Source organism: Chrysemys picta, chromosome 15 (genome assembly GCF_011386835.1).
Source record: "Chrysemys picta bellii isolate R12L10 chromosome 15, ASM1138683v2, whole genome shotgun sequence".
NCBI lineage: Eukaryota > Metazoa > Chordata > Testudines > Emydidae > Chrysemys > Chrysemys picta.
This window is the reverse complement of record NC_088805.1, coordinates 27,408,332-27,436,176: the sequence shown is the minus strand read 5'-3', so window position 1 is coordinate 27,436,176 and position 27,845 is coordinate 27,408,332. Positions and strand designations below refer to the sequence as shown.

At 43.5% G+C, this 27,845-nt stretch overlaps 1 protein-coding gene across 8 annotated transcripts in view; it reads left to right on the top strand.

The window, feature by feature from the left end:
* KDM2B (lysine demethylase 2B) overlaps window positions 1-27,845 on the top strand; it is a 159,804-nt gene that overhangs the window by 52,537 nt on the left and 79,422 nt on the right. For 4 of the 8 annotated variants that reach the window (XR_010592809.1, XM_065568094.1, XM_065568092.1 and 1 more), the window contains 2 exons: window positions 7,118-7,211; window positions 8,102-8,255. Coding sequence is in view for 7 of the 8 variants with exons in the window: in XM_065568094.1 (XP_065424166.1) it covers window positions 7,118-7,211; window positions 8,102-8,255 (248 nt within the window). In the remaining variant the exon portion in view is untranslated. The other 4 variants (XM_065568096.1, XM_065568097.1, XM_065568095.1 and 1 more) reach the window with 4 other exon arrangements.

Below are 27,845 nucleotides of genomic sequence, written 5' to 3'. Positions count from 1 at the left end.
GGCCAATGGGAACTATGGAGCTGGCACTTAGGGTCGGGGCAGTGCGCGGAGCTCCTGTAGCCACCACTGTGCCTAGGAGCCAGACATGCTGGCTGCTTCCAGGAGCTGTGTGGAGCCAGGGCAGACAGGGAGCCCACGTTAGCCCTGCTGTGCTGCCGACTGGAGTTTTAGCAGCCCGGTCAGCAGTGCTGACCAGAGCTGCCAGGGACCCTTGTTAACCGGGTGTTCCAGTCAAAACCTGGACGCCTGGCAGCCCTATTGCAGGAGTGTTGTAAGTAAGACACGAGAAGTAATTATTCCACTCTACTCCACTCTGACTAGGCCTCAACTGGAGTATTGTGTCCAGTTCTGGGCACCACATTTCCGGAAAGCTGTGGACACATTGGATAAAGTCCAGAGAAGAGCAACAAAAATGATTAAAAGTCTAGAAAACATGACCTATGAGGGAAGATTGAAAAAAATGGGTTTGTTTAGTCTGGAGGAGAGAAGAATGAGGGGGGACATAACAGTTTTCAAGTTTATAAAAGGTTGTTACATGGAGGAGGGAGAAAAATTGTTTTCCTAAACCTCTGAGGATAGGACAAGAAGCAATGGACTTAAATTGCAGAAAGGGTGGTTTAGGTTGGACCTTAGGAAAAACTTCCTAACAGTCAGGGGAGTTAAGCACTGGAATAAATTGCCCAGGGAGGTTGTAGAATCTTCATCATTCTTTAAGAGCAAGTTAGACAAACACCTGTCAGGGATGATCTAGAAATACTTAGTCCTGCCATGGGTGCAGGGGACTGGGTTAGATGACCTCTTGAGGTCCCTTCCAGTCCTACAATTGTATGATTTGTTCTCAGATTAATGCATTAATCTCAAACACCATATTATATAAAGCTCACAGAACTTGCAGTATTACAGAGCTGGCAGAAATAACCATCAATATTTCAAACAGATACTATTGTCACAAAGATAAAGATGTGTGCTGCACTTTGACTGGTACCAAAAGGCCCTTATGATCAGTATTTGCCAGGGTAGAATGGGCTGGTTGTTGCACATTGGCAATTTGGCACATTCCCTCAGGACTGCTATTTTAGGCACATTTCTTTTTTTGAAAGGACTTATTTGGTTCTTACAGCTCAATGGTAATCTTTTAAATGTATATCAAGTATAAGCCGTGGTGCTGAGGTCTACAGGCAGCCTGAATTCATAGCGCTGAGGGTATGTCTACATAGCAAAGAAAAACCTGCAGCTGGCCCGAGCCTGGAAGTCTACACAGCAATGAAACAGCCCCACAGCCCAAGTCAGCTGGCACAAGCCAGCCGCAGGTTTTTCTTTGCTGTGTAGACATACCTTGAGAGGCATGAACTTCTCCAGTTCCTGTCTGGGCTGTTAACACCAAAATCTTACGGTGTACATTTAAATGACTATTTCCTTACTAGTCACAGCACACAAGAAGAGGAATAATCATACTGTGAAGATTCGCACAATCCACTGTGAGCAGCATTTCATTTTGACATCATGTGTGGGTGGAGTTTGGATTGGTGGCAGTGCTTGGGAAAGTACCTCTATTTATTAATTTCCAATCTGAGCTGTGGGTATGTGTGTCCAGAAAGTCTGACTCTGCAGTTGCTTTACAAAATATGGGGGTCAACCTAGGCACACCCAGAAAATACAGGCTTTCTCTTGTTATCCCCATTTTGTTTTTGTCTGTCTGAGATAGATCATTAGCTCTTCAGGGCAGGGATCTCATCTTTTAAGTGCTCTTAAGTACCTTGTGTGTATACTATACTTAATGAATAATTGGCCAAGCTTATCAGGCCACACTCTCAACTTGATGGCATTTCTCTGTCTATTATGTGATCACTTTTGAATGCCACATTTGATCAATTCCAAACTTGCACAGAATGTTCTAGGCGTTAGTGGCTATTGATTTTGGGGAACACCAAAAGGGAGAAAATGGGGGACACATGTATCTCCTGCCATCCTGTTAGCACAGCCACAGCTTCCAGCACCTCTGCAATTGTCTGTAATCAAACAACTTGTTGATAGCACCCGTTATCGCTTTCCAATATGACAATACCACCATCTTATCTCTGCCAGTCCTCCCAAATGAGTTTAACATGTTGACAGCTTGAATGACTAATTTTCCAGACAAATAATAATGGGGGAGGAAAGGGGAGGCATGCACACAGGCCCTGGGGTGGGGGGAGATTGGAGGACCTTGGTCTGGAGGGGAGAGGGAATAGGGGTACACAGAACCCCTGGCGGAGGGGGATTTGAGGGACTCTGGTATGGGGGGAGATGGGCATGTGGAACCCACACAGAGACCTTGGCTTTGGGGGACAGGAGGGACACAGCCCCAGGCATGAAGGAAGGGTGAAGGGGAGAGTTGCAGGGAATTCCTGAAATAGAGTGGAATGGGAGGGTGGCAGACAGGGAACTTGTGGAGTGGAATGAAGGGATGCAAGGAGACACTGGTGTGTGCAATGAACAGCCTTCAGAAGCTATGAGGTGTGGAACCTCCTAATTATTAATGGTCTTGCTATAAGTGGTGCTTTGTTTTAATTGGATTTAGAAGAAAGCTTGGCTATCTTCTGTAGGAAAAGCTGGTTGCGGTGGATCTAGCTGCTCTGTTTCTGACTTGTGTAGTATGATAGGAAAGAGAATTAATGTCTATCGAAAACAATGTCCTGGATGACCCACTGTCCTGATAATGGTAAATGTTACTGATCTTGCACATCCTGCCCAACAGGAGGTATGCATGCATCCTACCATGTAGGAGAGTCTGGTTAGGTTTCCTGGTGGGATCCCTTATTTACTGTGGGGGAGAGGGAGAGGGGAGGGAAGACGGTATGCAAAGCATCATGTCATGCAGGAGAGACACTAATGGCTAGATTTCGGGAGCGCTAAGTATGCTGGTGAGCTGGGTTCAGTTCTCCCTTCCTGCTTCTTGGAACCACTGTGCAGCCTGAATTTTATGTCCTACTTACAAACTAATGTCTTATTTGGTCCAAATGAAGGGAAAGGTGGGCTGCAGTACATGAAGAATTCAGCTTTGCGGGACTTGAAGCAGTGCTTAGAAGGGAGACCCTTGAGGGAGCTGTGTAGCTGCTCTCTTGGGGCACAGGGATAGCCACTGCCATGTGGGGCCTTTTAGTGCACTGGTGTTGAGGGTGGGGTGGAGTACAGGAAAGCAAAAGGGGCTGGGAGTGCTGGCTCCATGTCTCCTGGGTGACAATGGTTTCTTTTGTCTTGTGGTGTAACTTGTGGCTTTCAGTTACAGGGAGTTAGTGTCACTCAGTGGGTCAGGCAGTTATTGACAATTCTCCTAAAGGTACCTATTGTTTCCTGTTGTTTTCTACCATGTCACATTTTCAGATGCACTAAGTAAAGGCTACAGTAAGAAGGGGAGATGTCAGGAGCTGTGCGTTTAGGATCCACCATGAGCTTTGGCAGCAAGAGTCAGCGCCCTTGGAAGTATCAGTATAATTATTAATGGTCTGTGTGTGTGAGCTACCTCGTTTAGGAAAGACATTACTGTTAACAAATAAACCAACTGCCTCTCTTATCCCCCCCTCACGAATGCCTTGTGCCTCACAGAACACAGAGCACCAGCCACTGCTTGTTTAAAAAAAAAAATCCAACAAATAAACAGAAAGCTATGGCCTGCTTCTGCTCTTTGGTTTGGCACTTGTAGTTGGCTCATGGTTTTGTGGTATTCGGTTTCAGGCTTAGGGATTTCAACCAGCCGGGGTTTGCTCCTGGGAGGAAGGAAGAGTGAGCTATACTTTTCTCATTGGCCCGAACAAAAACAGAAGCATCTGCTGGGGTTTGGGAGTGGTTTATGGGCTGAGCTTAGTGGCAGGGGAGTCCTTGTAATGCCAGAGGGAATAGAGCCGTGTGCTGTGCTGTACTTATAACGAGAGAAAAGGAAGGAACTGAGCTCAGGGTAATGAACTTGTGTGTGTGTTTGCTTGTGAGTCTGCCTCCCTGAGTTTCTATGCATGTGCCTCTGCATCTCTCTGTTCTCAAGTGTGTTTGTAACTCAGTGTTTGTTTCTGCCTTTGTTTCTCTGCATGTGAGTGTCTCGTGTCGCTGGTGGGCTTAAAGCTGTGAATGTGGATTTGTGTGTCTGCACATGGTATCTGTGTTTGCTTTGAATCTGTCTACATGTTGTTCCTGTGTTTGCGTAAGGGTTTTTCTCCATTAGTGCTGTTTCTGTATTTGTTGTTCTGTTTGCTTGTGAGTTTGTGGGTCTCTGTATGTTGTCTCAATGGGTACTACATTTCCCCTGATCTTTTCAGAAATAAAAATATAATAGTGCATCAACTAACTGTTGAACAGTTTCAGGATACCAGAGAGAGCACAAAATAAACTCTAGCAGGGAAGGGAAGCTTTTTAAAAAAAAACTAGATATAAGCAGCTGCATATTTTAAAATCCCAACCAGGGGTGTGTAGTGAGATAAAGTTGAGTCTGCAGGGACTGGAAATTACAGTACTTGTGAAGAAACAAAGCTTGATTAATTGTTTGTGCTTGTATTGGGGGTGTGTGTGTAACTCTGACAAGATTCTATCTCTCTATGTCCTACTTGAAAGTGCGTTCCTACATGCACATTACCTGCTCTGGCCCAGAATGCTTAAGGCAGAGACTAGAGCTGTAACTGAAAGAAGCAGAGTAGATGTTGTTTCTAGTTTCCTTTCATCGCGGACATTTTGTTGTGGAAAAACCTAAAAACTTGAGCTCTCTCTAACCAAATTAGCAGCCGTTCGTGTTGAGAAGCTGCCAGCTGAGGTTAGAGTGGTGTCTGTGTAAGATTAGCTGTAGCATGGAGCTGTGCTGAGGAGACCATGTGACTGCAGTGTACATTGGAAGAGGAAGCTGTAGAGGTCAATGCAAAGGCATTGTGCCAGAGTCTGGCAACAAGGGAGATTGCTGTATGGCGGCAGATTGCTTTTCAGACTCCTAACGCTTTCATTAACTGTTTGGTGTTGGACAGAAGCATCCCTGTTAGATTAACAACAGAAATTTAAGGATGGAATAACTCGTTTGTGATTGGTTTCAGTTGTGGATGGAAAGAAAAACTGATCTTTCCAAATGCTTTGTAGGTTTTATTAACCACCGCTTGTGGATCTTTCACTGAATCAACCTTTCTTGGGAATGGAAATTATTCTGTTTAGAGGAGTTTCAAGACAACATGCTATTAAAAGAAAAAAAAGTCGAATGTTTCCAGCTATCTCTGCATCAGTGTGTTCTCAGTTGCAAAGCTCATTTTGAGCATTTTGTGGTTTAACTGGAAATTTAATTTATATATATTTTTTCCACCTTCAATACAAAGAGACAGACAGCCTCAAGTTGCAGGTTGAAGGTTATTAAAAAAACCCAAAACAAATAAAAGCCCAAGAAGTATAGAGAAGGCCATTTGCAACAATCCAAAGAATCTGACTATCGACTGGCAATCCTAGGTGGGCAGTATTGCCTTGGACAATTTGTTTTAATTTGGTATGTTTGTAATTGATTTTGTGGAGACTGAAAATAATGGAGTCTATAATAATTTGTTTTTGATTTAAAAATTTTGATCTTCCAATGTTTGTCAAGACCTCCTTTGAATTGATATATTCACAGGTTATTTTTGTTTTATTAGCAATTATTCTACATCTGACTTTCTGCAGGCTGGTATAAAGAAAGGAAACTTCCTTTATAAGCTTCTTCTTTGTTTTTAATTTCCATCTGACGTGTAGTCAGCAGCATCCTGGGAGAGGAGAATAAAAGGAGAGATTTAAAAAAAAAATGTATTTGGGAATGAAGGACTCATATTTTGAAATGGAGCATATTTGGAGTCTAGACAGCTTCTTGGCTAGCTGTGATTTTTTGAAGTATCTGAAATACTCCAAGGGTGGAAAAATCTCTATCCCTGCTTCAAAATGCTGCTGAAATTCCAGAGTGGGTAAGAGGAAAGCATTATTATTGTACAAGGAGAGGTTTTAATTGTGAGACGAAGGCACAGGACTTTTTTGAAGCACACAAACTGACTGTCTTCATGACAGCATTGCGTATCATTCTGTCAACTCCAGCACTGGATGGGGTTGCTAGGCAGCAGGCTCTTATGTATCCAACGTCTCTCTGATTTGCTAGCCTTCTGCAGACACATGGTAAGGTCCTTTCTAGCCTATCATCTAGAGGGACTTTTGCACGCCGTCTGCATACCGCTGAGATTCTCTACCTGAATGTGATGAGAAAAAGACACAGTTAAATGAAACCTTTTTTGACCACTTTCTGATATTGTTTCCACAACTTAAAAAAAAAAAAAAAAAGCCATGAAAGGGCGACTGGAACAAGGAAAAGAGGTTAGTGGGTTAAGTGGTGTGTGTTTTCTGCATTTGCAAAAGGTGCCTGTTGTGAGAAGGGCGGCTGTAATTCGGCCATTAGTTACAGATGGTGGCTGAAGGCTAGAGATTCATGCAGTGAGCTGAGAGCCGTTGTATACCTTTGCAGCAATGTTGACATTAAACTGCTCTGAAAAAATAGATCTAGAGGGCACAAAATACAGTGATCTGGTACTTTGGAATACTGCAAACTGATACCTTCAATTATTCCGCACAGATATGCTTGAAAATGGGAATGAAAACAGTTTTTGTCAAATGAAGCTTCACTCTGTCCCCTGCAAAAGTTGCAGTGGTAGTAGTTAGGTAATTGATGTCCAAGGGGATTTACATCCAGATGAGATTTTTCAAAACTTTGTTCTTTGAATCAGTCAACACACAACTTTTGGTGAAGGTTATGGCTTTTAGTAATGGAGGAGATCATACCTGGAGTAGAGAATGGCGTGGTGATTATTTTTGACCAACTTAAGTTTAACATTTCTCAAGCCTTTTATAACTGATAGCTTTCTCTCCAGACAACTGAATAACATACAGAATTATAGGCATGCTTTTCCCAACAGAAGTCCAATTATAGTCCTGTTTTTGTCCTATTAAGATGACTAAATGAGGGGTCTGTAGAGATATAACAGCTTCATTGGTTTGAGATCTCTACGTAATTACACTGCAAATTAATAAATAAATAGTGTTGTTTTCAGACTGCTCATTGTAACTCTTGATGTTTGTATTCCCCCCACCCAAATGTGCTTTTCAGGTACTGTTTGATGAGCGTGAAAGGATGCTTCACTGATTTTCACATTGATTTTGGTGGCACTTCAGTGTGGTATCACGTTTTCCGAGGAGGGAAGGTAAGTAGACTTGACAGTGTAACATCTTTATTTTTGGGGATTTCTTGTGAGGCCTGCTCTGCTCGTTTGTTTGTTTGTTTGTTTTTACTTTTGCTTGTAAGTGATCAAACTGTAAATCTTTTGGCCTGGCTGATGAACTTGGAGTTTTGCTAAACGGGAGACAACCCTTCAGTCTGTGAAACAAATACATTGAATATTACAGGGCACAAAAATATCAGAAAAGTTTGATATGAAAAAGCTTATTTTATGCTTCTGTGTACTGGAAGTGTCGTGTAGCATGTAACTGGCCATATACCACAGCTGCGTCCATGTGTCCATATCACATCTCCTTAGGTTGCCAGAATCTCTGAGCCTCTTCTTAGTTTTCAGGATCCTTTAAGCATGTGCCTGAATATGCACGGGCATACACATTCATTCAAAAACAGAAGTACTCGAATATGCAGCATAGATAGCTATATCCACATTCTTCTAGGTATACTGGTTTAGATATAACTAGTCATATCTGAGATTTCAGTGGAGATAGGTGCTATGTGTATTGAAATAAGTGCAGCAAATAGAACATCTCTGTGCTCCTGATATTGTTCATCTACATATCTAATTGAGGTGAAAGTAATATTATATTCCAGGCTTGTGTAGTATATTAAGCTCTTAGTGGACTCCAGTTTACAGAGATGATGTTTTGTAGAAGCAGTATGACAATTATGAGTAATCTTGCTGCGATAATCTGCTAGGGACCTCTGTGTACAGCACATGGAAAATTTATACTTTATGTTGAAAATACATTTGCTTATGTATGTTCACTTCATTGCCATCCTTTAACTTTGCTGAAAATGTTAGCTCTTTATTTTCATTGCTTGTTTGTAAGAGTTAAACTTTTGTTTTATTTTTAGATCTTCTGGCTGATTCCGCCTACTCTGCAGAATCTGGAACTTTATGAAGAATGGGTTCTGTCAGGAAAGCAAAGTGATATCTTTCTGGGAGACAGGGTGGAACTATGCCAAAGAATTGAGTTGAAACAAGGCTATACGTTTTTTATTCCTTCAGGTAACTGTTAATAACTGTGACTGTTGTCGGAATCATTAGAATGGTTATGTTTAATAACATTTCCTATCCATAATATAAAAACATGTAATCTAAACCTCCTTTTGATTCTTTTGTTGGCCATCTCAGCAGGAAGGCTAGGGATTGAATGACTTAATCCCGTAGAAAGGTCCCATAAGGACATGCGTGGAGCACATTGGGGAGGAAGTGTGTTGTACCTGGTCTGTGGATAAAAAGAGGGCTTTGGTGTGTAGCACTGTCAATCCAGCATTCTCATCAGCACTGAATTTACTGTAAACATCTGTAAAAAAGTCACAATGAATTATTTTTGTCTGCCTGTTTGGAAAAATACATTTTTCTTCTTGTTGTGAGATATTACTGCTCTTAAATATCTCCTGCATACAGTCTATGATCTTTTTCCAGGCAGGTTTCACTTGCAGTTTAATAATCCTCAACCAGCCTCTCAGTCTCTGCTTATAGCCAGAACTCAGAGATGGGGCTTGATTCCTTGAGAGACATTGGAGTTGGGATTCTCTCATAGGGGGAGGGCAGGCAGTATCTACACCACTCCCCTCCCTCATGGGTTGTGTCTGGGAAGGGCAGCTTTAATCTCTTCAGGAGCTCAGTCAATGTGCTGAATCTACACATCTTCCAAGTAGCATGGCCACACCTCCTCCTTGAACACACAGCCCATTTCGGGGGCTTCAGTGCCTGGCTCAGGGCCCCCTGGCAGACCGGACGTGGTGGGTGCTTTTCTGCTGATGGGGAAACCTTAACCCTGGCTTATGCCAGCTGAATTCTGAATCAGGCCAGTGGTGCTCCTCACATTAGAGTACTGTATGTCATGCTTTCTTCTCTTTGGCTATAGTGGTACTGAGAGTTTGTTTACAGTGGCATAACAATGCTACCTGCCTGTAGCAGATCTCGCAAGGTAAATATTGGCAGCCTTCCTACTTGATGGCAATGGAAGTTGCTTTGGAAACAGGATCAGGTTTAAATCATGGAGACAGGAACAGTGCAGGGACTTCAATAGACAGTCAGGGGATCTTTCTTGATAATGAGGGAGCAGTGTTTGTGTCAGCTTTGAAGGCTTTGCTGCTTTGGTAGCAATCTGGCAAGGATTGTAGACTAAGGTGACAGGCAAAATGACTGTGGGTGTGGGGTAATGAATCCATTAAAGGAATTAGGTCTTCCTTTGAAGCGGGTCAGAATGTGCTATTACTAGAATTGAATGTTTGAATGTGCCTATGCTGTTTGCATTGATCCTGTTAGTACCTTTACTACTTATCTTCACTCCCTCCTGGACAACCTCCTACTAATAAGTCTTCTTGTGTGTTAGTTTAGTGATACTCAGCAGATGAAATGAAGCAAATTGTGTCCTCCTATTGGGAGCCTAAATAAGGGACAATGTAATATGGTGGAAGACGAGGGGTCAATCCAAATATATATATATATATAGAGGCCAATGTGCAGAAATGCTTGTGCCTCAACCATTTCAGGCTCCATACTGTTTATAAACGGCTGTCCCAAAACACTTATGAATAATTACCCAAGAACACTAAGCATGAACTCCTCAAAGTTTTTACAGCGAGAATGTTTGTGTTGGAAAGTTTATCGGCAAATTCCTTATTTCATTTATGCTGAGGGGATGGATTAGCTGAGGAAAAGAGACTATTTTTAGGTTTCTATTACATACTGAAAGGCCCTATCAAAAAAGACACAGGCATGGTCTAGTGGATTGAGCACAGCCCTGGAGACCAGGAACTTTTGTGCACTTATCCTGGCAGTGACACTGACTGTTCCCTGTGGCTTTAGTCAGATCCCCTAACCTCTTTGCTTTGGTTTATTCTCATAGTGTTTTTGAGCATTAATTAGTTAATGTTTGTAATGCACTTTGTAAGAACTAAGTATTTATTTATTTTATTTATTTATAGTGTTCCTGTTGTCATACCTGGTGCCTATCAAACAACCATGTATAATCCAGAATTGGTATAGATGAAACCCACCCAGCCTGTATTTATTCATGAGACAAGTGCTCTCTGGTTACAAATACAAACTAAGACGATGTAGAATAAACAAATGCAGCTTGCACGGTTTCCCAATAATTCCCAATCTTGGATGGATTGTGGATGGAGAAAATTCTACAGCTAAGGGCCCTCCCCTAAGAATGCCATGCTGCGCACTCCTGGAGTTTAGCCTTACAATAAGTAAAGTATACAGGTGGAATGCAACAGCCGTGATAGATGAGGAGAGTCTGTCCCAGGCCACTTATGGCTTTAGAGATGATAACAAACACCTGAATTGCACCTGGAAACAGGCCAGGAGCTAGTAGAGCATTGTGTTATGTGTTTGTATTGGCCTGCTCCACTTGAGAAGCAGGAGGACACATTTTGCACTAGCTGAATCTTCCAAGTGCTCTTTGAGGGTAATTCTAAGAGCACATTATGTATCCCAGCCTGAAGATGACAAAGGCATGGAAGGCGCTAGTGAGGTGTGCATCAGAGATGTAAGGTAATAGATTCCTGGATGGTAAAAGCCCCTTCTGGCCGCTGATAATCAGATAATCAGCAATGGATCACATAAAACCCTGAGACTGTACATGACTTGGACAAGGGTGGTGGTAACCTTTACTGGAGGGAGCAGTTAGAATCCTCATCAGTGTTTCAAGGTATTTTTCTGTGCCCAGCATTATCACCATAATCTTTTCTGGATTGGGTTTAAACCATGTGGCTTTCATCCAGGGCCTTAACTCAGCAAAGCACAGAAAGACTGCAGGATCATGTCTAAGTATCATCAACATACTGGTGTCACTGTAGCCAAGACCTGTCTTTCTTAGCAGACTCACCCTAAATGTGTATGTATGTCTGCACTGCAGCTGGAAGGTGTAATTCCCAACGCAGGTAGATGTACACGTGGAAGCTCTGCTCGAGTTAGCACCTAAAAAAGTAGTCTGGCTACAGCAGCACAGACGGTGGCATGGGCTAGTCACTTGAATATGTACTCAAGAGTCGTGTGGGATTGTACTTGGTTGGCTAGCCCAAGCTGCTGCCTGTGCTGCCACAACCACAATGTTCATTTTAGGCTCTAGCTATAGCATGCCCTAAATGGGAGGGGACAACAAGACTGACTCCTGTGGGACACTGTACATGAAAGTCCTTGAGGAAGATTAACAGTGCCTCTCACAGCAATCTAGGGCCTCCCCAAAGAAATGACGGGAGCCATTATAAAATGGTCCCGGTCCACCTCTACCAGTTCCCATTGATGAGTTGGTGACACTTCATGATCAACAGTATCCGCATATGTCTACACTACCAAAAAAACCACCTGACTTGGGCTTGAGCTACAGGGCTAAAACGGTAGCGTAGATGTTCCTGCTTGCATTGGAGCCTGGACTCTGAGACACATCCCCCTCACTGGTTTCAGAGCCTGGGCTCCAGCCCAAGCAGGAAAATCTGCACTGCTGTTTTTAGCTCCATAGTCAGAGACCCATGAGCCCAAGTTAGTTGATCCAGGCTCTGAGACTCGCTGCTGCTTATTTTTTTTACCCAGTGCTGTAAGACCTAATAAAATTAGCAAGGAACCTGGCCTCTGTCCATTAATAAAATGGAGATAATCAGTCCACTGTCAGTATTTAACAGATAATAATAACCAAAGAAATAGTTCAGTCTCTGCATCCCAGGTCTAAAGCTAGATTGATAGTTCCAGGACAGTAGAGAAATCCAGGTGAAGCTGGAGTTGGTTTGTCAATAACCTTCTCCCAAAATGGAAGGTTCAAGATTGGTGTGACTGCCACCATCAAGAGATGGTTTCTTCTGTAGAGGCCTAGCCACCACTTGCTTTAGGATGGTCGGCAACTTGCCCTCATGGAAGAAGGCAGTCATAATTTCCATTAATAATGGTCCTAGTGTCACCCCACTGGCTTTTAATACCCATAAGGGACAATGTTTTGTCTTGCATGTGGCTAAGGTGCCAGCACACCCTGAACCTCCATCAGCTAGATTGGATGAAATTTAGCCAGGTAAGAGGGCATGTTTCGTGGGTCTTGCTTTGATATTGAGTCCACAAACTGCCACATATCTGACTGATCTTATCTTTAAAGTAATGGGAAATTCTTCATAATGAGAGAGAGTTCATTCTATTTCCATTTGGAGGCAATCACAAGGCTGCTCACCACACTGAACATTTTTGTTACTCTAAACTCTACAAAGATTATATAGGGGAGGAAAAGCCTTAAGATGATGATGATGCCTCTCAGCCCGCATCATAGCCATGAAATAGAAAAAAATGATCTCTGTCACAATCAGATCAAGAGCTTGTCCAGCAGTATTTGTGCTCTAGATTCCTTCTCTGTTGCATGTCTGTGTACTAAGGCAACATGCAAGAACAGTCTGTGGGCAGTGGGTGTTTGGAGTCCATTACAGTGATGGTCATGAACAAAAGATTATAGCTTGCCCCTAGGCCATTGATGCACTGGGCCAGTAGCTGAACAGCATTATCAGAGAGTTCTGTGAATCAAGAGACTACTTTAGCCACTTCTTCTTCTCTGGCCTCTCTCATATATGGATCATTTCCCTCCAATCCATTTGAAATACTCTCCCCGACTCAAAAAAAGTAGTAGTAATCAGACGATGTTACCCCACCTTTGAATCTCTTCAGTGACTCCCCTTTGACCACTACCTCAAATTTAAACTTTTTGTCCTTCCCTTTAGTGCCCTGAACCCCCCACCCCCCATTGACCTTCATCCAATGTCTTGTTTCTCACCTTGTCTCCTGCTACCCCTCCTCTCCACCTACAAATCCAGCTTTGGTCCCCATTCATCTTCTTCACCCTTTCTCCTTCTCTCCATGCTTTTTTTCCCTCAGTCACCCCTAATACGTGGAATGCCATCCCCATTCTTGTTCTCCAAGCCACCACCCTTCACTGTCCTCCGTCAGCGTACTTCTAAAAACTCACTACCTCGGAGTTACTCACAAACAGTGAGTTATGTTAACATAATAAATAAAATGAAAAACTACTCCTCCTCTGGATCTCCAAGCATGTCCCATCTTTCCTGTGTATGTCACTTAAATTGTAGGTGATTTGACCATGCCAAAGGCGTGATAACACTACACCTTCCCGTATATATCCCTGCAGTCATAATAATGATATAGAAGCTTGGATTGTGTTGGTTCACTTCTTCTCCCTAGATAATTTGCAAGGCCTTCATGCTTCTGGGGTCACATTTTCAAAAAGTGACCTCCATTTGTGTATCTTCTTGTGCATGCGCAGACAGTAGTGTATCAAATGTGTATGTATTAGTGTTTGCATGCACAGAATTGCACAGGTACGAGTGGAAGCCTCTTATGAAAATCTGGCTCATGATATTTCTGTCAGAGTTGTGAAAATAAAGGGGATGAAGCTACTAGAAGTGTTTGGGGCTATGGGCTCTACAGAGGTGGACTGAAAACACCCTTAGAATTACTTGGTATCACTGGTTACCAGAATGTGGATGAAATAGCAAAAGCTGAATGCTTAGATTTTCTTTTCGCCCTTTGGATAGGGTTTTCACTGACCTCAGTGAAAGTCACCCTTGAGCACTGTAGGCAGGATTTGGCTCTGTATTTGACACTCGCTGTTTTGTCTCTAATTGCAGGGAGGATTAGTACAATTCAAGGGCTCAGCCTAAAGAGAATCTAGAAAGCACATTGCTTATGCTCTTTCAGATGGTAAGCTTTCCATGTTCGTAGTTTTAATTTGAATACGTAGAACAAATGAACAAGTTGCAGTGTGTGATCTGGAAATTTAGTGAAACAGCTTTGAGAGAGAGCCAATTCTTTAGTAGCCACACCATCTTGGGTTCTGATCTTATCATTCGTATAAGCAAAGCAGTGATGAGCTGGGTCATTACTTGGATGGGAGACCACCAAGGAAAGAACAGGAAATTGTGTTGCTGACTCACTAAACAAAACTCTCCTCCTGAATTCATAGCCCAGCATAGTATTAGGAGGTCATTGTGCTACTGGAGGTGTCATTTTTTGTGTGATACATAAAATCCAAGAATTTGACCGTATATTCATATTGTCATTAAAGATCCCATGGGACTTTTACAATAATAGGGTTGTCAGCTTTGATGTCCTGTCAGAAATCCAAACTGGATAATATGCTTTTAACCGGATATGGCATTCTTCTTCACGTCCTTTCCTAACTTGTTTAGTGTTGCTGTATGTTGTTAAAACCAAGCACACCTCACCTCAGAGCTGGCAGCATTCTATTGGCGGGCAAAGTGATTTTCTTTATGTATAGTTTGTAAAACGCCTTGGGATCTTTTAGAAGGAAAGACACTGTGAATGTAGAATATTATTATAATCACTGGAATTTTTTGATAGAAGTGAGAATCTAACAAAGTGTGTGCAGCATTCTTGTTTTCAGTCAAACACAGCAGTTAAAACACTCCCTCTGATGAAGCTGTTATTGGGAGTGAAATGGATGGAATGGGAAGATAGAATCATAGAAATGTAGGGCTGGAGGAGACCTCAAGAGATCAGGTAGTCCATCCCCCTGCACTGAGGATATATGCTGGGGCCTTGGGTGTGATTCACAAAGGTTCAGGGTGCCTTAAGTACGACAACAGTGATGTCTGATATGGATGAGATTCTATTTATTATTAGAACGTAGACCCTAGATCATGGCCCCGTTGGCTAAGCCAGCCTGTATGCGAGAACTTTAATGGATAGTGTTTATACTGAGGGCAGAAGTAATTGCACATTAAAAGTATGACTGTTAAAATGCTTTTAATTGACTTTGCCCAATGGATGCATAGCCATGCTGTAAATTTTGATTTTCCAAGACTTTGCTGGTTGGGATTTTATACTGCAAAACTGAAACGAGGGGTGATTCAGATCTAGGTCTCATTATATCTGTAATGGGGTGACCACCTCCAAAGCACCCCCTCGTGGCATGGAGTAGCCCTGCAGTATCCCTCTCTGTTTCCCTTTGCTCAGGGCTCCTCAATTTCACAAAAGCTTTATTGTAACCCATATCACCCTTACTTGGGCTGGTTTAATATCACAAACAGTTTCAAAATAAAGTCCTCAAAGTCCAAACCAAAGTTCATGTATGTTAAGGTTTATATATTTGCCCTTGATCAAGCCACTCCCAGGCCTGTCTGCCTGGCGTCTTCCCTGCCTTGGTAGACCGCTCCCAGCCATACCTATGTGGAATCTTTTCCCCCCTGCTGTTTCAGGGTCCTCTGCAGGAGCCATCTAACTCTCTGCAACCCTCTCATCCCTACTCTTAGGCCTTCCTGCCTAGGGTCTCTCCTCAGGCCTCTTCATCTACCCCAGATACCTAATTGGGTCACATGATCCACTGGTCACATTACCTTCATTTTCCCTGTCTGAGGAGGGTAGTTGGCTATGTCACAAGTGCGGCTGACAAGGGCCAACCACTCTGCGGCAATATGTAAACCTCAAAAGTGCAAGGGTTGCAAAGGAAAGGGTTACAGATAGATGGTTCTGGTTTTGGCCCAGCTATTTTTAGAACCATCAGTGTTGCGTTCAGTTCTAAATTCTTAGCAGCTTCTTGTTTGTGATGGAGGGTGATTGGTGGTAAGATTTGGAGACTGAGGGTCTAGGGGCCTGGATTCTGTTCCCAGATTGTCCATGGATTCGCTAGAGATCTTAGGCAAGTTATGTAGCTTTTTTTTGTGCCTTTATTTCCCCAGCTGAGGGAGTTGTTCTGAGATTCAATTAATATTTGTAAGGGGCTTTGAGATCTTTTGGATGGTCTTGAAGGGCAATATATTAGTGGTTAACTGTTCAATTTGCTGAAGGCAGAATTTAAATGATGTAAGGCTTACAGTTGCTAAACTATCTGTGATGTTATTGGGGACAAAGTTATTTTTTTTTACTTGTCAAACATAAGAGAGACTCATTGCAGGTATTTTGGGCTATGGGGCACTATCATGACCTAACCACTCCTCTCTGATGTCCCACCTTCCTGATAATACCCATTGTTTGATTATCTCACTAGACAGTCAACCCTTTTGGCCTTTATTTTTGAGACGTATTTATTAGATGTTTTCTACCCAAAGTTCTGCAGAACTATAGGAAAAGAACAGTATATTTTCTTTACAATATAGCAAACAATTGTTCAGTTGCTAAAGGAAACAGATGCATCAGTGCTCTGGCTTGGAGCCTATGGTCTACTCCTTAGCTTTATAAGTTAAATGCCCTTTATTATTCTCAGATGGTTGATTAAAGATACAGTAGGAATTTGCAAGCCCCCAAAATCTAGTAACAAGTTTGGAATGTTCAATAATGCCTGTTTTATAGAACTTCAGAAGATAGAATCTCATTATCTTTTTTTTTAAACCATTCAGAAAGGCATTTGTTGTTAATTTTACCTTCCAGGTTTACCTAAGGTGATAACAGCTAAATAATCAAGTGTATGGTAGGAGCAGTAGAGTGATCTGTAATTGCGAACTAGATAAGGTTAGCTCTGAACTTCCTGACTAAAATGCCATCACTGTATTGACTGTGGACTCTACAAAGGAGGGAGTGTTGGGGGAAAGAGCAAGTGTTCATTAATCCCCAAGAACTGAAATAATAAAGATCAACTTTAGGAACACCCAACCTAGTGTGCTTTTCTCTTGTTGCTGCTTGATAATTGGGGTTACAAAAGGTGAATAAACTGTTTGTACTTTTTAATTCCAACCTCTTCTCTTTGTTGCTGGTGAAAGGTGCTGGGTTTACAGGCCTGGAGTCTGAAGTCCTCTGCCTACAGAAAAGAATGGCACAAGTAGTGGCAGTGTAGGATTTCCCTGCTATACCCTGACAATTTGCCTCAACTCTGAGCTATAGGAACTGTCTCCAGAGGAATTAGAGGGTAGATCAGGTTCCATTTTCATTCAGATTTTCATCCCTTTTCTGAGACTGGCAACGCCTGGTGCTGCTTTTTCAATTTCTGTCCATTAGAAATTAGACTGAATCTCATCAAATAGCTATCAAATAGTACCACTACCAACAGGGGCCAGGTTGGAATGAATGACCTACAGGGAAAAGGTTTTCATCCATTACAAGTCCCTGGAGCCCTGCAGTCTCTCTCACACAGAAATCTAATTTCAGTCTCAGGTAATAGTAGGTGTGTTTGTTTTTGTTTTTCAACCAAAAATGTGCTATTCTCCCTGCTTTTGATTTTTTCAGTCCTTAATCCCTTTGTTCTAATATTAGTCCTATGCTATTTTAGCATCAAAGATGGAATGAACTTTGCTAATTTTTTTTGGTGTGCTTTGCTTTTATGAGCTTATTACTGAGGGGCAGATAATATCTCACAACTAGCAATAACCCATGACAGATTCATGCTTGTGCAGTAATATCATGGCTTATGTCTGCTATAGGATCTGGGCGGGGGGGGGAATTGATTACAGACACACTAAAGGGATCTCTACTGTAGCTTGCATAGCAGTAATAAGCCATTACAAGTCAAAAAATTCAAACCTGCATGAGCATGTCTGACATTGCATCCATTAGGGGATGACATGATCATACATGCAAACAGATCTGATATTCCATCCAGTAGATAGTACTGGTGACCTATCATAGCAGGACTGAGAGATAAATGTAGTATATTATTACATACATGATGATAATGAGGGAACGCCAGTGCCTTCAGATTATGATCTCAGTTACCTTTGTAGCTCCATTTTGTTCACCTACTCAGGAAAACCCTCTTCCTTTTTAAAAAGCCACTTGTGTGGATGCTGCACATTGGAATTGGGAAGCTCAGAAAGCCACTTCATGTTCTTGTTTGCAAACAGTTATCTAGTTGTTTCATAACTTGCTGATGTCTGAGCTGTGGGAATGAATCAAATGTAGCAGCTGAGCTTCTACGTTCCTTGAGCTTGTTTCCCCCAGTATTACAATCAGGAAATGTAAAAGGTCTTTCCTACTTACAGCTTGTCTCTCTGTACTCCCCTCTTCATCCCTTCCACTCTCCTAGCACTGGCCTCGTCTCTCTTTCCCCTACACCCCATCTGGTTAGTGTTAGTGCAGGAGTCTGCACCTTGGAACTTCTAACTTTCTGGACCAGACTTCCTGTGTCATGCTAATTTGTCAACTTTCCATCTTATTTCTGATCTCATCTGTAAACATCTCTTCTCCCTTTATACACTTCCTAATGTCGGTCTCTTTCTGTGCTATTATCAACTCTGTAACTGCATTCATCAAGCAGGCCTGAAGTACTTTAGGATACAGTGTGTCTGAAAGTGGTTGTACAACATTGGAGTCAGATTCTGCTGGACCCCGCATGGGTGCACAAAGAAAAGGAGAGCACAAGCATCTTCTCTTTCTTGCTTCCTCTGCAGGTGCTGGCTTGAATCCAGTGGGGGAGCATAGTCCCTGCTTCCTCTTAGGTCTCCTGTGAGTGTTAATTGTGCAAAAGGGCTAGGAAGTCCAAAAGGAGAGCATGGACCTGGGTTTGGTCCCCTTCCTTACCAGCCAGCAGAGATAGCTGAGTGCAGAGAGAAGAATGTACTGTGTGCTTTCCAAGAAAGGCGAAGCTGCTGCTCTCATTTGCGCTGCCTGGGAGCCCACAAAAAGAGTTCTGGTTGACTTTCTGGTCTCCAGTGGCTGCATTGCCCGTCTGCACCCCCTGTAATGTGCCTGAAGGACATTCTGGCCCTACAGTTCTGTTGTGCGTTGTCAGCAGATCTGAGTGTAGCCTGCCCTATGAGGTTTTTTCTGACTTTAGTGGGTTTAATGCTGTTACAGTGAAACCCCGCTATAACGCGCACTGCGATAACACGAATTCGGATATAATGTGATCATAAGGTGGCTCCGGCCGCCCCAAGCAAAAAGCGACCGGAGCGCCACCAAAGCACCCCCCCCCCAAAAAGCAGCTGGAGCCATTCTCCTCCCCAGCTGCTCCTGGCTCTTCCTCTGCCCCTTGCACGTCTCCCCTGCTCTCCCCAAGTGTTTCCCTTTCTCGCTGCATGGCTGAGAGCCCCCGCTGCTGGACCTGCACCCTTTCAGCTACTGTTATGGGCAGTTCGCAAATGTAAGTCGTTTTCTGCCCAAGAGAAACTGACCAGCTTGAAATGGTAAATTTTTGTAACCCCGCTATACCACGACCGCGCATTTATCGCGATCGAATTTTTTGGACTCCAATCATCGCGTTATAGCAGGGTTTCACTGTATTTCAATGTCTCCTTACTGGGTACGAGTCTGTTAACAGCACTACTGTCATTTCTTGTTTGTTTTTTATAAAAAATGTGTATTTAAAGGACCTGATTTTCAGCTTGGCCTCAGAGTTTTGGGCCCAGATATTCTGAGAAGGCCTTAGCAGGATCAGTTTTGTTTCTGACAACTACAGGCACAGATACTATAGTAAGATAAGTAACTACTTGATAAGCATATTACCCACAAAAGTAGAAGCTGCCTCTGAAAATTGTTCCCCAGATTCTCTGTTGCCCTCTTTACTGTCTCTTTCGCAATGACAGGCTCAAAAATGGGCATTATTTACTTCCTTGTCAGTAATATTTCTGTTAAGGATTTATTGTGCCTGAGGCACTGTTCACTGGAGCATTGACCTGACGGTCAGTGACTGTTCCTCTGGAGCGGTTACCTAATCACATCAGGGTCTACTACTAGTGAGTTTGGGGATCATTAACACAAGAGCCCTTAATATCTATTGGGGCTTGTGAGGCTGAGACTGAGAGGTCTAGGGAGATACGTTGAGACTAAAATCCATGGGGGAAGAAATAACGAAAGCAATAGCTCAAGTATGGATTTCCCCTGAGAGAACATAATTTGAGCAACCTAGGCCACTTTAAAATATATTTTTTTAATTCCACCATACAATATCAAAAGTCTAACTCCTGTGTTGGTATTTTTTTGCACTCCCTATAAAACGAAAGAACCAAAAGCAATAGCTTCTTTTTCTCCCTCCACCTCCGCTTGCTGTTGCCTCTAAAGTCAAGTTCTTTGAGTGTAGGTGTTTGTGTGCTTCAGTGTACAATTGTTGGAGAGTTTTTATCCTTAGCTGTACCCATCAGGGCAGCCTCAGCACCCTCTGCTGACTTGTGCATATTGCTCAGGCATAAAGGGCTGAGCTGCCCTAGACCCCTCTCAGCTCTTTCCTACCGCCTGTGATGATTGTTGGAGCTCCCTGTCCTTGCTTTTGCGAGTCTTTTTTCTATATCTGTAAATAGTACACATGTATAGTTTAGTAGTTAGTTACTTTGTAGACATTTTGTTTTTGTTCTTTGTGTGGTTCCTGCACCCAGTTTGGGTACCAGCCCTGGTACTGGACGTATGGCATGCTCTCTGACAAGGTTATGCTGAATAATGACCCTAACCCCAGCTGCCTTAAGCGCTTGTGGGAGGCTCACGGGAGCAACATGTGTGGCATTTGTAAGGGCTTTCAGCCCCATTTGAAAAAAGACAGGGCAGCACGTTAAAATATCTGCTAATATTGGCATTTCAGCCTCCATGTGAGCCCTCTATTTCGGTCTGGGTATCAAGCATCTTGGCGTTAATCAGTAGCACAACTCCAGCACTACTGGTACGGAGAGGCAGATCCGCAGTACCGAAGAGGAGAGATCAGAAATTGGACTCAGTACCAAGGTCGTGAAAGGAATCAAAGAGGATGAGCTCTGCTAAAGACTTGGCAGGGTGTTCAGAGAGTAAGCACTTCCCATAGCACACCTCTAAACATGGGAGTTCATTAACTCCAGAACCCATTGTGGGCCTGTTGAGACCAGCTCCTGACACACCTTCATTGGCGTCTCCTTGTGCCATGATATTGCAGATTGTCTCTTCCTGGTACCATCTACTCCGGAGGCATCTGAGGCTGTGGGAGAGCTGTTGAACCTCTCGGTTCATCTATCACTAGTAGTTCAAGAGACGCACCTGGCACCAGTGCCCAAGGTACCACCTCCTGTGCTTTCAGCTCCACACCAAGCAGCTCCACTGGATTTGGCTGTCAGGGTGCCAGTAAGGCCGGTAGTGTCTAGTGGAAAGCCATGGATGATATCCCTGGCTCCCGTTTCTTCAGAGTCTGAGCCACCTTCTCTGGCACTGGTGGGTATGGCATTGCCTTGATCTCAATTAGAAGCTTTGTCCTCATCAGACTCTGAAGCGGGTTCCTATGTATCCCATCTACCTAGTCCCATCAGAGGGATATGCCACTTGATGGCCTGGTTTCCGCCTTAGTACCAGCAGGGAACTTACAGGAGGAACTCTGGTGCTATGCATAGCTGGGGTCCACAGCTGTACCAGTGGCCTTTTTGGAACCCACAAGGTTCCCCCCCCCAGTCAAAATCTCTGCAGCCATCTCGGCCAGCTCAATCTGCTGAGCATCAGGAGCATCACTGCCACAAGCATGATAGCGTTGGAACTGAGACCAGCACCAAGGGATCCCTCACACAGCAGTTGCAAGAGAGCTAGGAACTGGACCAGCCCCCAGTATTGTTCGTATCCTCTTCCTCATCTCCTGGTAAGGCAATTGTGGCGGAGTCTGTTTCTCCACTTCTGGACAATGTTAAGACTCATCAGATGCTGTTAAAGAGAATGGCTATGACTTGATATTCATCCGGAGGAGGTCCAGAAAAAATCCCACAAGCTGGTGGACATTCTGCTGTGGCCCCTACTAGAATAGCTCTTCCAATAAATTAGGCTTTTTTAGAGCCTACCAAGATCCTTTGGCAGAGCCCAGCTTCCCTGCTTCTGATTGCTAAGATGGCTGCTAAAATGTGGAGAGACGGTGCTATGTCCACTCACACGGGTTCAAGCACGTATCCCCCTCCTCCACCTGCCTTGTAGTGGCAGCTGCCAAGGAAAAGGAAAGACAGGGACTCATGGGAGCAACATAGGCACCAGGCTTCAACCGCAAAGAATAAAGAGGACAAGACACTAGACTTATTTGTGAGTAAGTTTTATTCCACAGGTGGATGGTGCTTCACATTGCGAACCAACAAGCTTTGCTGGGACACTACAATTTCACTCTGTGGGATACGGTTTTGAAATTTAGAGACTTGCTTCACCTCATCTGGGAGCCTCAGTTCCTCACTGTGATAGTGGAGGACAAAATGGTTGTCAGAACAGCTCTGGTGGCATGTCTTGATGAAGCAGATTCTGCAGAGCACAGTATGGCCTCTGCCATCACAATGAGGTGCTCATTTTGGCTGGACTCTTCTGGCCTCCCTCCAGAGGTGCTAGAGCTAGTGCAGGACTTACCCTTTGAGGTATCATTGCTCTTTTCAGAAAAGATGGACGAGACTCTGCATAGTTTCAAGGATTTTAGAGTGAGGCTGAAATCCCTCAGCGGAAGGCATTCTGCCATCATCAGTGTCAGTGATTTCAGGGATTTATTTCTTGAACCCAAGACCTACCAAAGAAAAGGAGCAGAGGTTAGAAATGGTGATCTCTACCACCACTTCTCTCTGTTTCTGCAACCATTGGTGTTTGTAGAGGCAGGTGGCTTCTTCCAGCAGCTCAGTTTGATCGGTCAAGAGCAGTCTACCTGTTCTAAGAGTGCCATACTTTTCTGTTCTAATTTTTGCAAACTGCTCGTCCTGCTTCTATCATGCTTGGACCCACATCATAACAGATTGGTGGAATTTAAGCACGGTGGAAGTGGGATATTCGCTTCCTTTTATTTCTGCCTCCTTTCCCCCTCCCTCTTCAGGGACCGCTCTCACAAGAAAGCATTACTGCAAGAGGTACAATCACTTCTTCTTGTAGGCGCTAGAGAGGAGATCCCATCTTTGTTCAAGAGAAAGGGTTTTTACTCCCAATACTTCCTGATCCCGAAGGCAAAAGGGGGTCTTTGGCCTATTTTAGATACAAGGCAGTTATTTAATAAAAAAAAAAAAGGGAAATTCTGGATGGTCACGTTAGCGTCCCTTATTTCCTGGGGACAGGTATGCTGCTCTCAACTTAAAGGATGCCTACATTCATGTGGCAATTCAGCAGGGCCACAGAACATTTCTAAGTTTCACCATCTGGAGCTGCCATTATCAGTTCACAGCCCATCCCCTTTGGTTTCTCAGTTGCCCCTCTTGTATTTACAGACCATATGGTGGTGGTAGCAGCTTTTCCTCTAGAGATGGGGGGCAGGGGGAGGGTCCGTGTATTCCCTTACCTGGATGACTGGCTGATAAGAAGTTGGTCCAGGTTGCAGGTGGTGTCCAGAATCTGCATAATCTGGTCCACTTTCAGCATCCTCAGCCTGTTAATCAACACAGACAAGTCAGTCCTGTCTCTGAAACTGAAAACAGTATTTATTGGAGTGGTCCTGGACTCCCCAATGGCCAGGGCCTTGCTACCATAGACAAGGTTTCTTGCAATGCGAAGCCTTTTTCTGGACTTGAAGGCTTATCCTCTCTCCATGGTAAGACTTCTGGGGCACTTGGCCATGTGCACTTACGTGGTCCAGTACTCCAGACAGTGCCTCAGATCCCTTCAGGGCTGGGTGGCAGATATATATTCTCCAAGAAGGCACCACGTAGGCATGTTAGTGCACGTACAAAATTGCATCTTATCCTCCCTAGATTTGGTGGTTAGACCCAACAGTGCATTCAGGGGAGTTGTGCTGAGGTGGGGCGTACTTACTTACCTTAGTCACAGATGCCTCGGATCTGGGATGGGGTGCTTACGTGGGACACCTGCAGACACAAAATCTCTAGTCTCCCTAAGATTTCAGTCTGCACATAAACATCAGGAAGCCGCGGACTGTCCGTGTAGCTTGCATGGCATTCCTTCCTTGCATCAGGATGCTGACTGACAATACAACAGCCATGTTTTATGTAAACAAGCAGGGAGGAGCCCAGTCCTCACTACTCTGTTGGGAAGCAGTCTTGCTCTGGGACTTCTACATCAGTAACTCTATACTTCTGACGGCGGCCCTGCTCCTGGGGACTCAGGATACACTGGCAGATCGCATAAGCAAGTTGTTTATCAACCATCATTAGTGGTCCCTTGGCCCAGACATAGCAAGGTCCATTTTCTAGCTCTGGGGAACATCCCAAGTGGATCTGTTTGCCACAAAGGACACCACAAAATGACACCAGTTCTGCTCCAGAGCAGGTCATAGCCCAGGTTTGCTGATGGACACTTTTTTATTGCCATAGTCGGAGGGTCTCTGTACACTCTTCCCCTGCATAGCTCTTCTGCCCAGAGTTCTGTTCAAGGCCAAACCAGACAAGTTCAATCTTATACTGATTGTCCCAGTTTGGCCTCATAGCACTGTTTTTCTCAGTTCTCAGACCTATCAATCAGTCCCCCTATTGCTCCCGCTTCACGCAGACTTAGTTTCACAGAATCGCAGCCACCTCTTCCACCTCAACCTTGAGGCTCTTCACCAGTCAGCCTGGAGACTTCATGGATAACATTGGTGGAGGAGTCCTGCTCCAGAGAGGTGTAGGAGGTACTGCTGAATAGTAGAAAACCATCAACGAGGACAACTTACCTTGCTAAGTGGAAGGTTTTCCGTCTGGTCAAGGCTGAAAGGTGTTTTCCCCCATCCTTGGTTCTATTCAGCAAAGGCTGGACTATGTTTGTACCTGAAACATCAAGGATTAGTGATTAGTTTAGTTAGGTTTCAGAGTAGCAGCCGTGTTAGTCTGTATCCGCAAAAAGAAGAACAGGAGTACTTGTGGCACCTTAGAGACTAACAAATTTATTAGAGCATAAGCTTTCGTGGACTACAGCCCACTTCTTCGGATGCATATAGAATGGAACATATATTGAGGAGATATATATACACACATACAGAGAGCATAAACAGGTGGGAGTTGTCTTACCAACTCTGAGAGGCCAATTAATTAATCAACTAATTAATTGGCCTCTCAGAGTTGGTAAGACAACTCCCACCTGTTTATGCTCTCTGTATGTGTGTATATATATCTCCTCAATATATGTTCCATTCTATATGCATCCGAAGAAGTGGGCTGTAGTCCACGAATGCTTATGCTCTAATAAATTTGTTAGTCTCTAAGGTGCCACAAGTACTCCTGTTCTTCTTTTTGCGGATATAGTTTAGTTAGGGTACACTTAGCAGGTATGTCGGCATTTCACCCTCCTGGGGATAAACACTTCCTTTATTCCAGTCCAATGGTTGTAAGGTTTTTAAAGGGCTTGGACAAGGTGTTTCCACACATACAAAGTCTTATTCCACCATGGAGCCTGAATTTAGTCTTAACTGGGCTGATGGATCCTCCCTTCGAGCCTGTAGTGACTTGCTGTCTGTTACACCTTTCAATGAAGGTAACATTTTTAATAGCCATTACAGTGGCCAGGAGAGTAGGGGAGTTGAGGGCATTAGTATCACATCCTCTGTATACCTTTTTTTACGTAGATAAAGTCTACCTTCGTCCCCATCCAAGGTTCCTTACGAAAGTAGTCTCCTCTTTTCATATCCAAATAGTTTACTTACCGACCTTCTTTCCAAAGACTCATGGTAAGAAGGAAGAAGAGCTGTTGCACACTCCAGATGTTGGAAGAGCATCAGTGTTTTATCTGGAACAGGCTAAACCTTCCAGATCTTCATTTCAATTGTTGTTGCATTTGTGGACAGCATGAAGGGCAGCCTAATTTCTACACAGAGGATTTCAGCATGGATGTCCGGTTGTATTTGCTTATGTTACCACTTGGCTAATGTGGAGCTGTTAGATAGAATATTGGGTCATTCATCTAGATCCCAAGTGGCCTGTGCAGCATTTCTGGCTCATGTGTATTAGACAGTTGCAAAGCGGTAACCTGGTCCGCATGTCACATGTTTACCTCGCACTATGCAATTTCTCAACAATCAAGAGATGATGCTAAAATTGGACAAGTGGTCTTCCAGTCCTTGTTCAAATAGATTCCAATACTGCCTCCAAATAGAATTGCTTGTGAGTCACCTACAGTGGAATGGACATGTGCAGTCACTCGAAGAAGAAAAAATGATCACTGACCTTTCTGTAACTACTGTTCTTCTAGATGTTTTGCACATGTCTACGATGCACCCTCCTTCCCATTGCTATTGGAGTACTTCCAGTAGGAAGGAACTTGGGGGAGGAGGGGTGAGTCTGGGTTGGCTTGACCCTTTATGCTCGTGTGATATGCATGAGACAGCAGAAGGCATGCTCAGGCTGCTCTGATGGATGCTGCTGAGGGTGAAAATGCTCCAACAACCGTGGACTGGAGCGTGCAAACACCCACAGTGGAAGGGACATGTGCAGCGCATCTTGAAGAGTAACAGTTTTTTCTGCTCAGTGAATTTTTACATTAGAGTCGTAAATCTCTGACAACAGATTTTTTTAAATAACCTAGAACAATTGACAGCACTATAAAATGCCTTAATAAAGCAATCATATCCAGTATTTACAATTCAGTGTGTTGGGATGTATTGTGAGGAGAGGAGTGTTGCCTAATGGTTAGATCAGAGGACTGGGAGTCAGGATTCATGGGTTCTATTCCCATCTCTGACACTGCTTCACTGTGACCTTTTTGAGCCTCAGTTTCCCTATCTTAAAATGGAAATAATTATACCTACCTCATCAGAGTAGGCTAACCCTGAGTTGCCAGATGCAACCCCATTCTACCCAACATATCAGTCTCTGAGACCTGGTAGCAGCTTAATTTTTTACACACAGTTCCAACCCTTTCCCTTATGTCATGTGAATCTTTGATCATCTGGTAAAAGCAATTAACTCCAAGCTCCGTAACTTTATTTAGGTTCCCTCTCTTTGAAAGCCATTTATTTTTACAAGTTTTTAAATTACATTTGTATGTTTAATTGATATATTTAATGTGATATGGTGCACTGATCTGCTTGTGAAGAGACTTTATAGTCCTGCTGCATGTATCCACCAAAAGGCCATTACAGGTGTCAAAATCTTCTTTACTCAGTTGTTGTTTTTTAAATTTCATGGGCAGTATCAATTGCAGCTTTCATCCAAGCCAGTTTATAAGTGTTAACCCTCTTTTCCAGGTGTGGAAAGTGAAGCACAGAGAAGTTAGGTGACTTCCCAAGTGTACACAGAGCCCGTGGGTGAGCAGTGAACAGAACACCGGAATCCTGTTTCCCAATCTATTGCTCTGATCGCTAGGTTACCCTACTTACTCAGTAGTTTTTTATATATGCATATCCAAGACTAGGGTATTATTTCTTGCAGCAGTTGCCCCTGTGAGGAAGGAAAGAAGCTAGATTGATTTGGCGTGACAAACTTCCTTGTTGATTGTGAGTGAGTCAGTGAGGAAATTTACTATACCTATTGTAAGAAAGCTGTAATAATAACCCGGAGTTGCCATTACCATTGGGCACCTGTAATTTTCACTTCATTAGATTCATCATGTGGAATTAGATTCGTAAAATCAGAAAAATGTACCAAGAACCAGGCTTTGTGTTCCTGGGGAGAAAATTTTAACTTGAGTTTTTTCTCTGTCCCTCTCCTACTAAATGCTTCTCAGTGAAAGCACTGTGAGCCAATGTCCTGTCATATATGGTGGTTCAAGGGCTTCCCAAGCATAACCCAGCAGGTCCGCAAGCTCTAGCAGGGGAAATGCTTTTGTGCCTAGTGGCTGGAGAGGTCACTCTGTAGGCCCAGGTTGCATTTTCCTGCTGCCTCACTG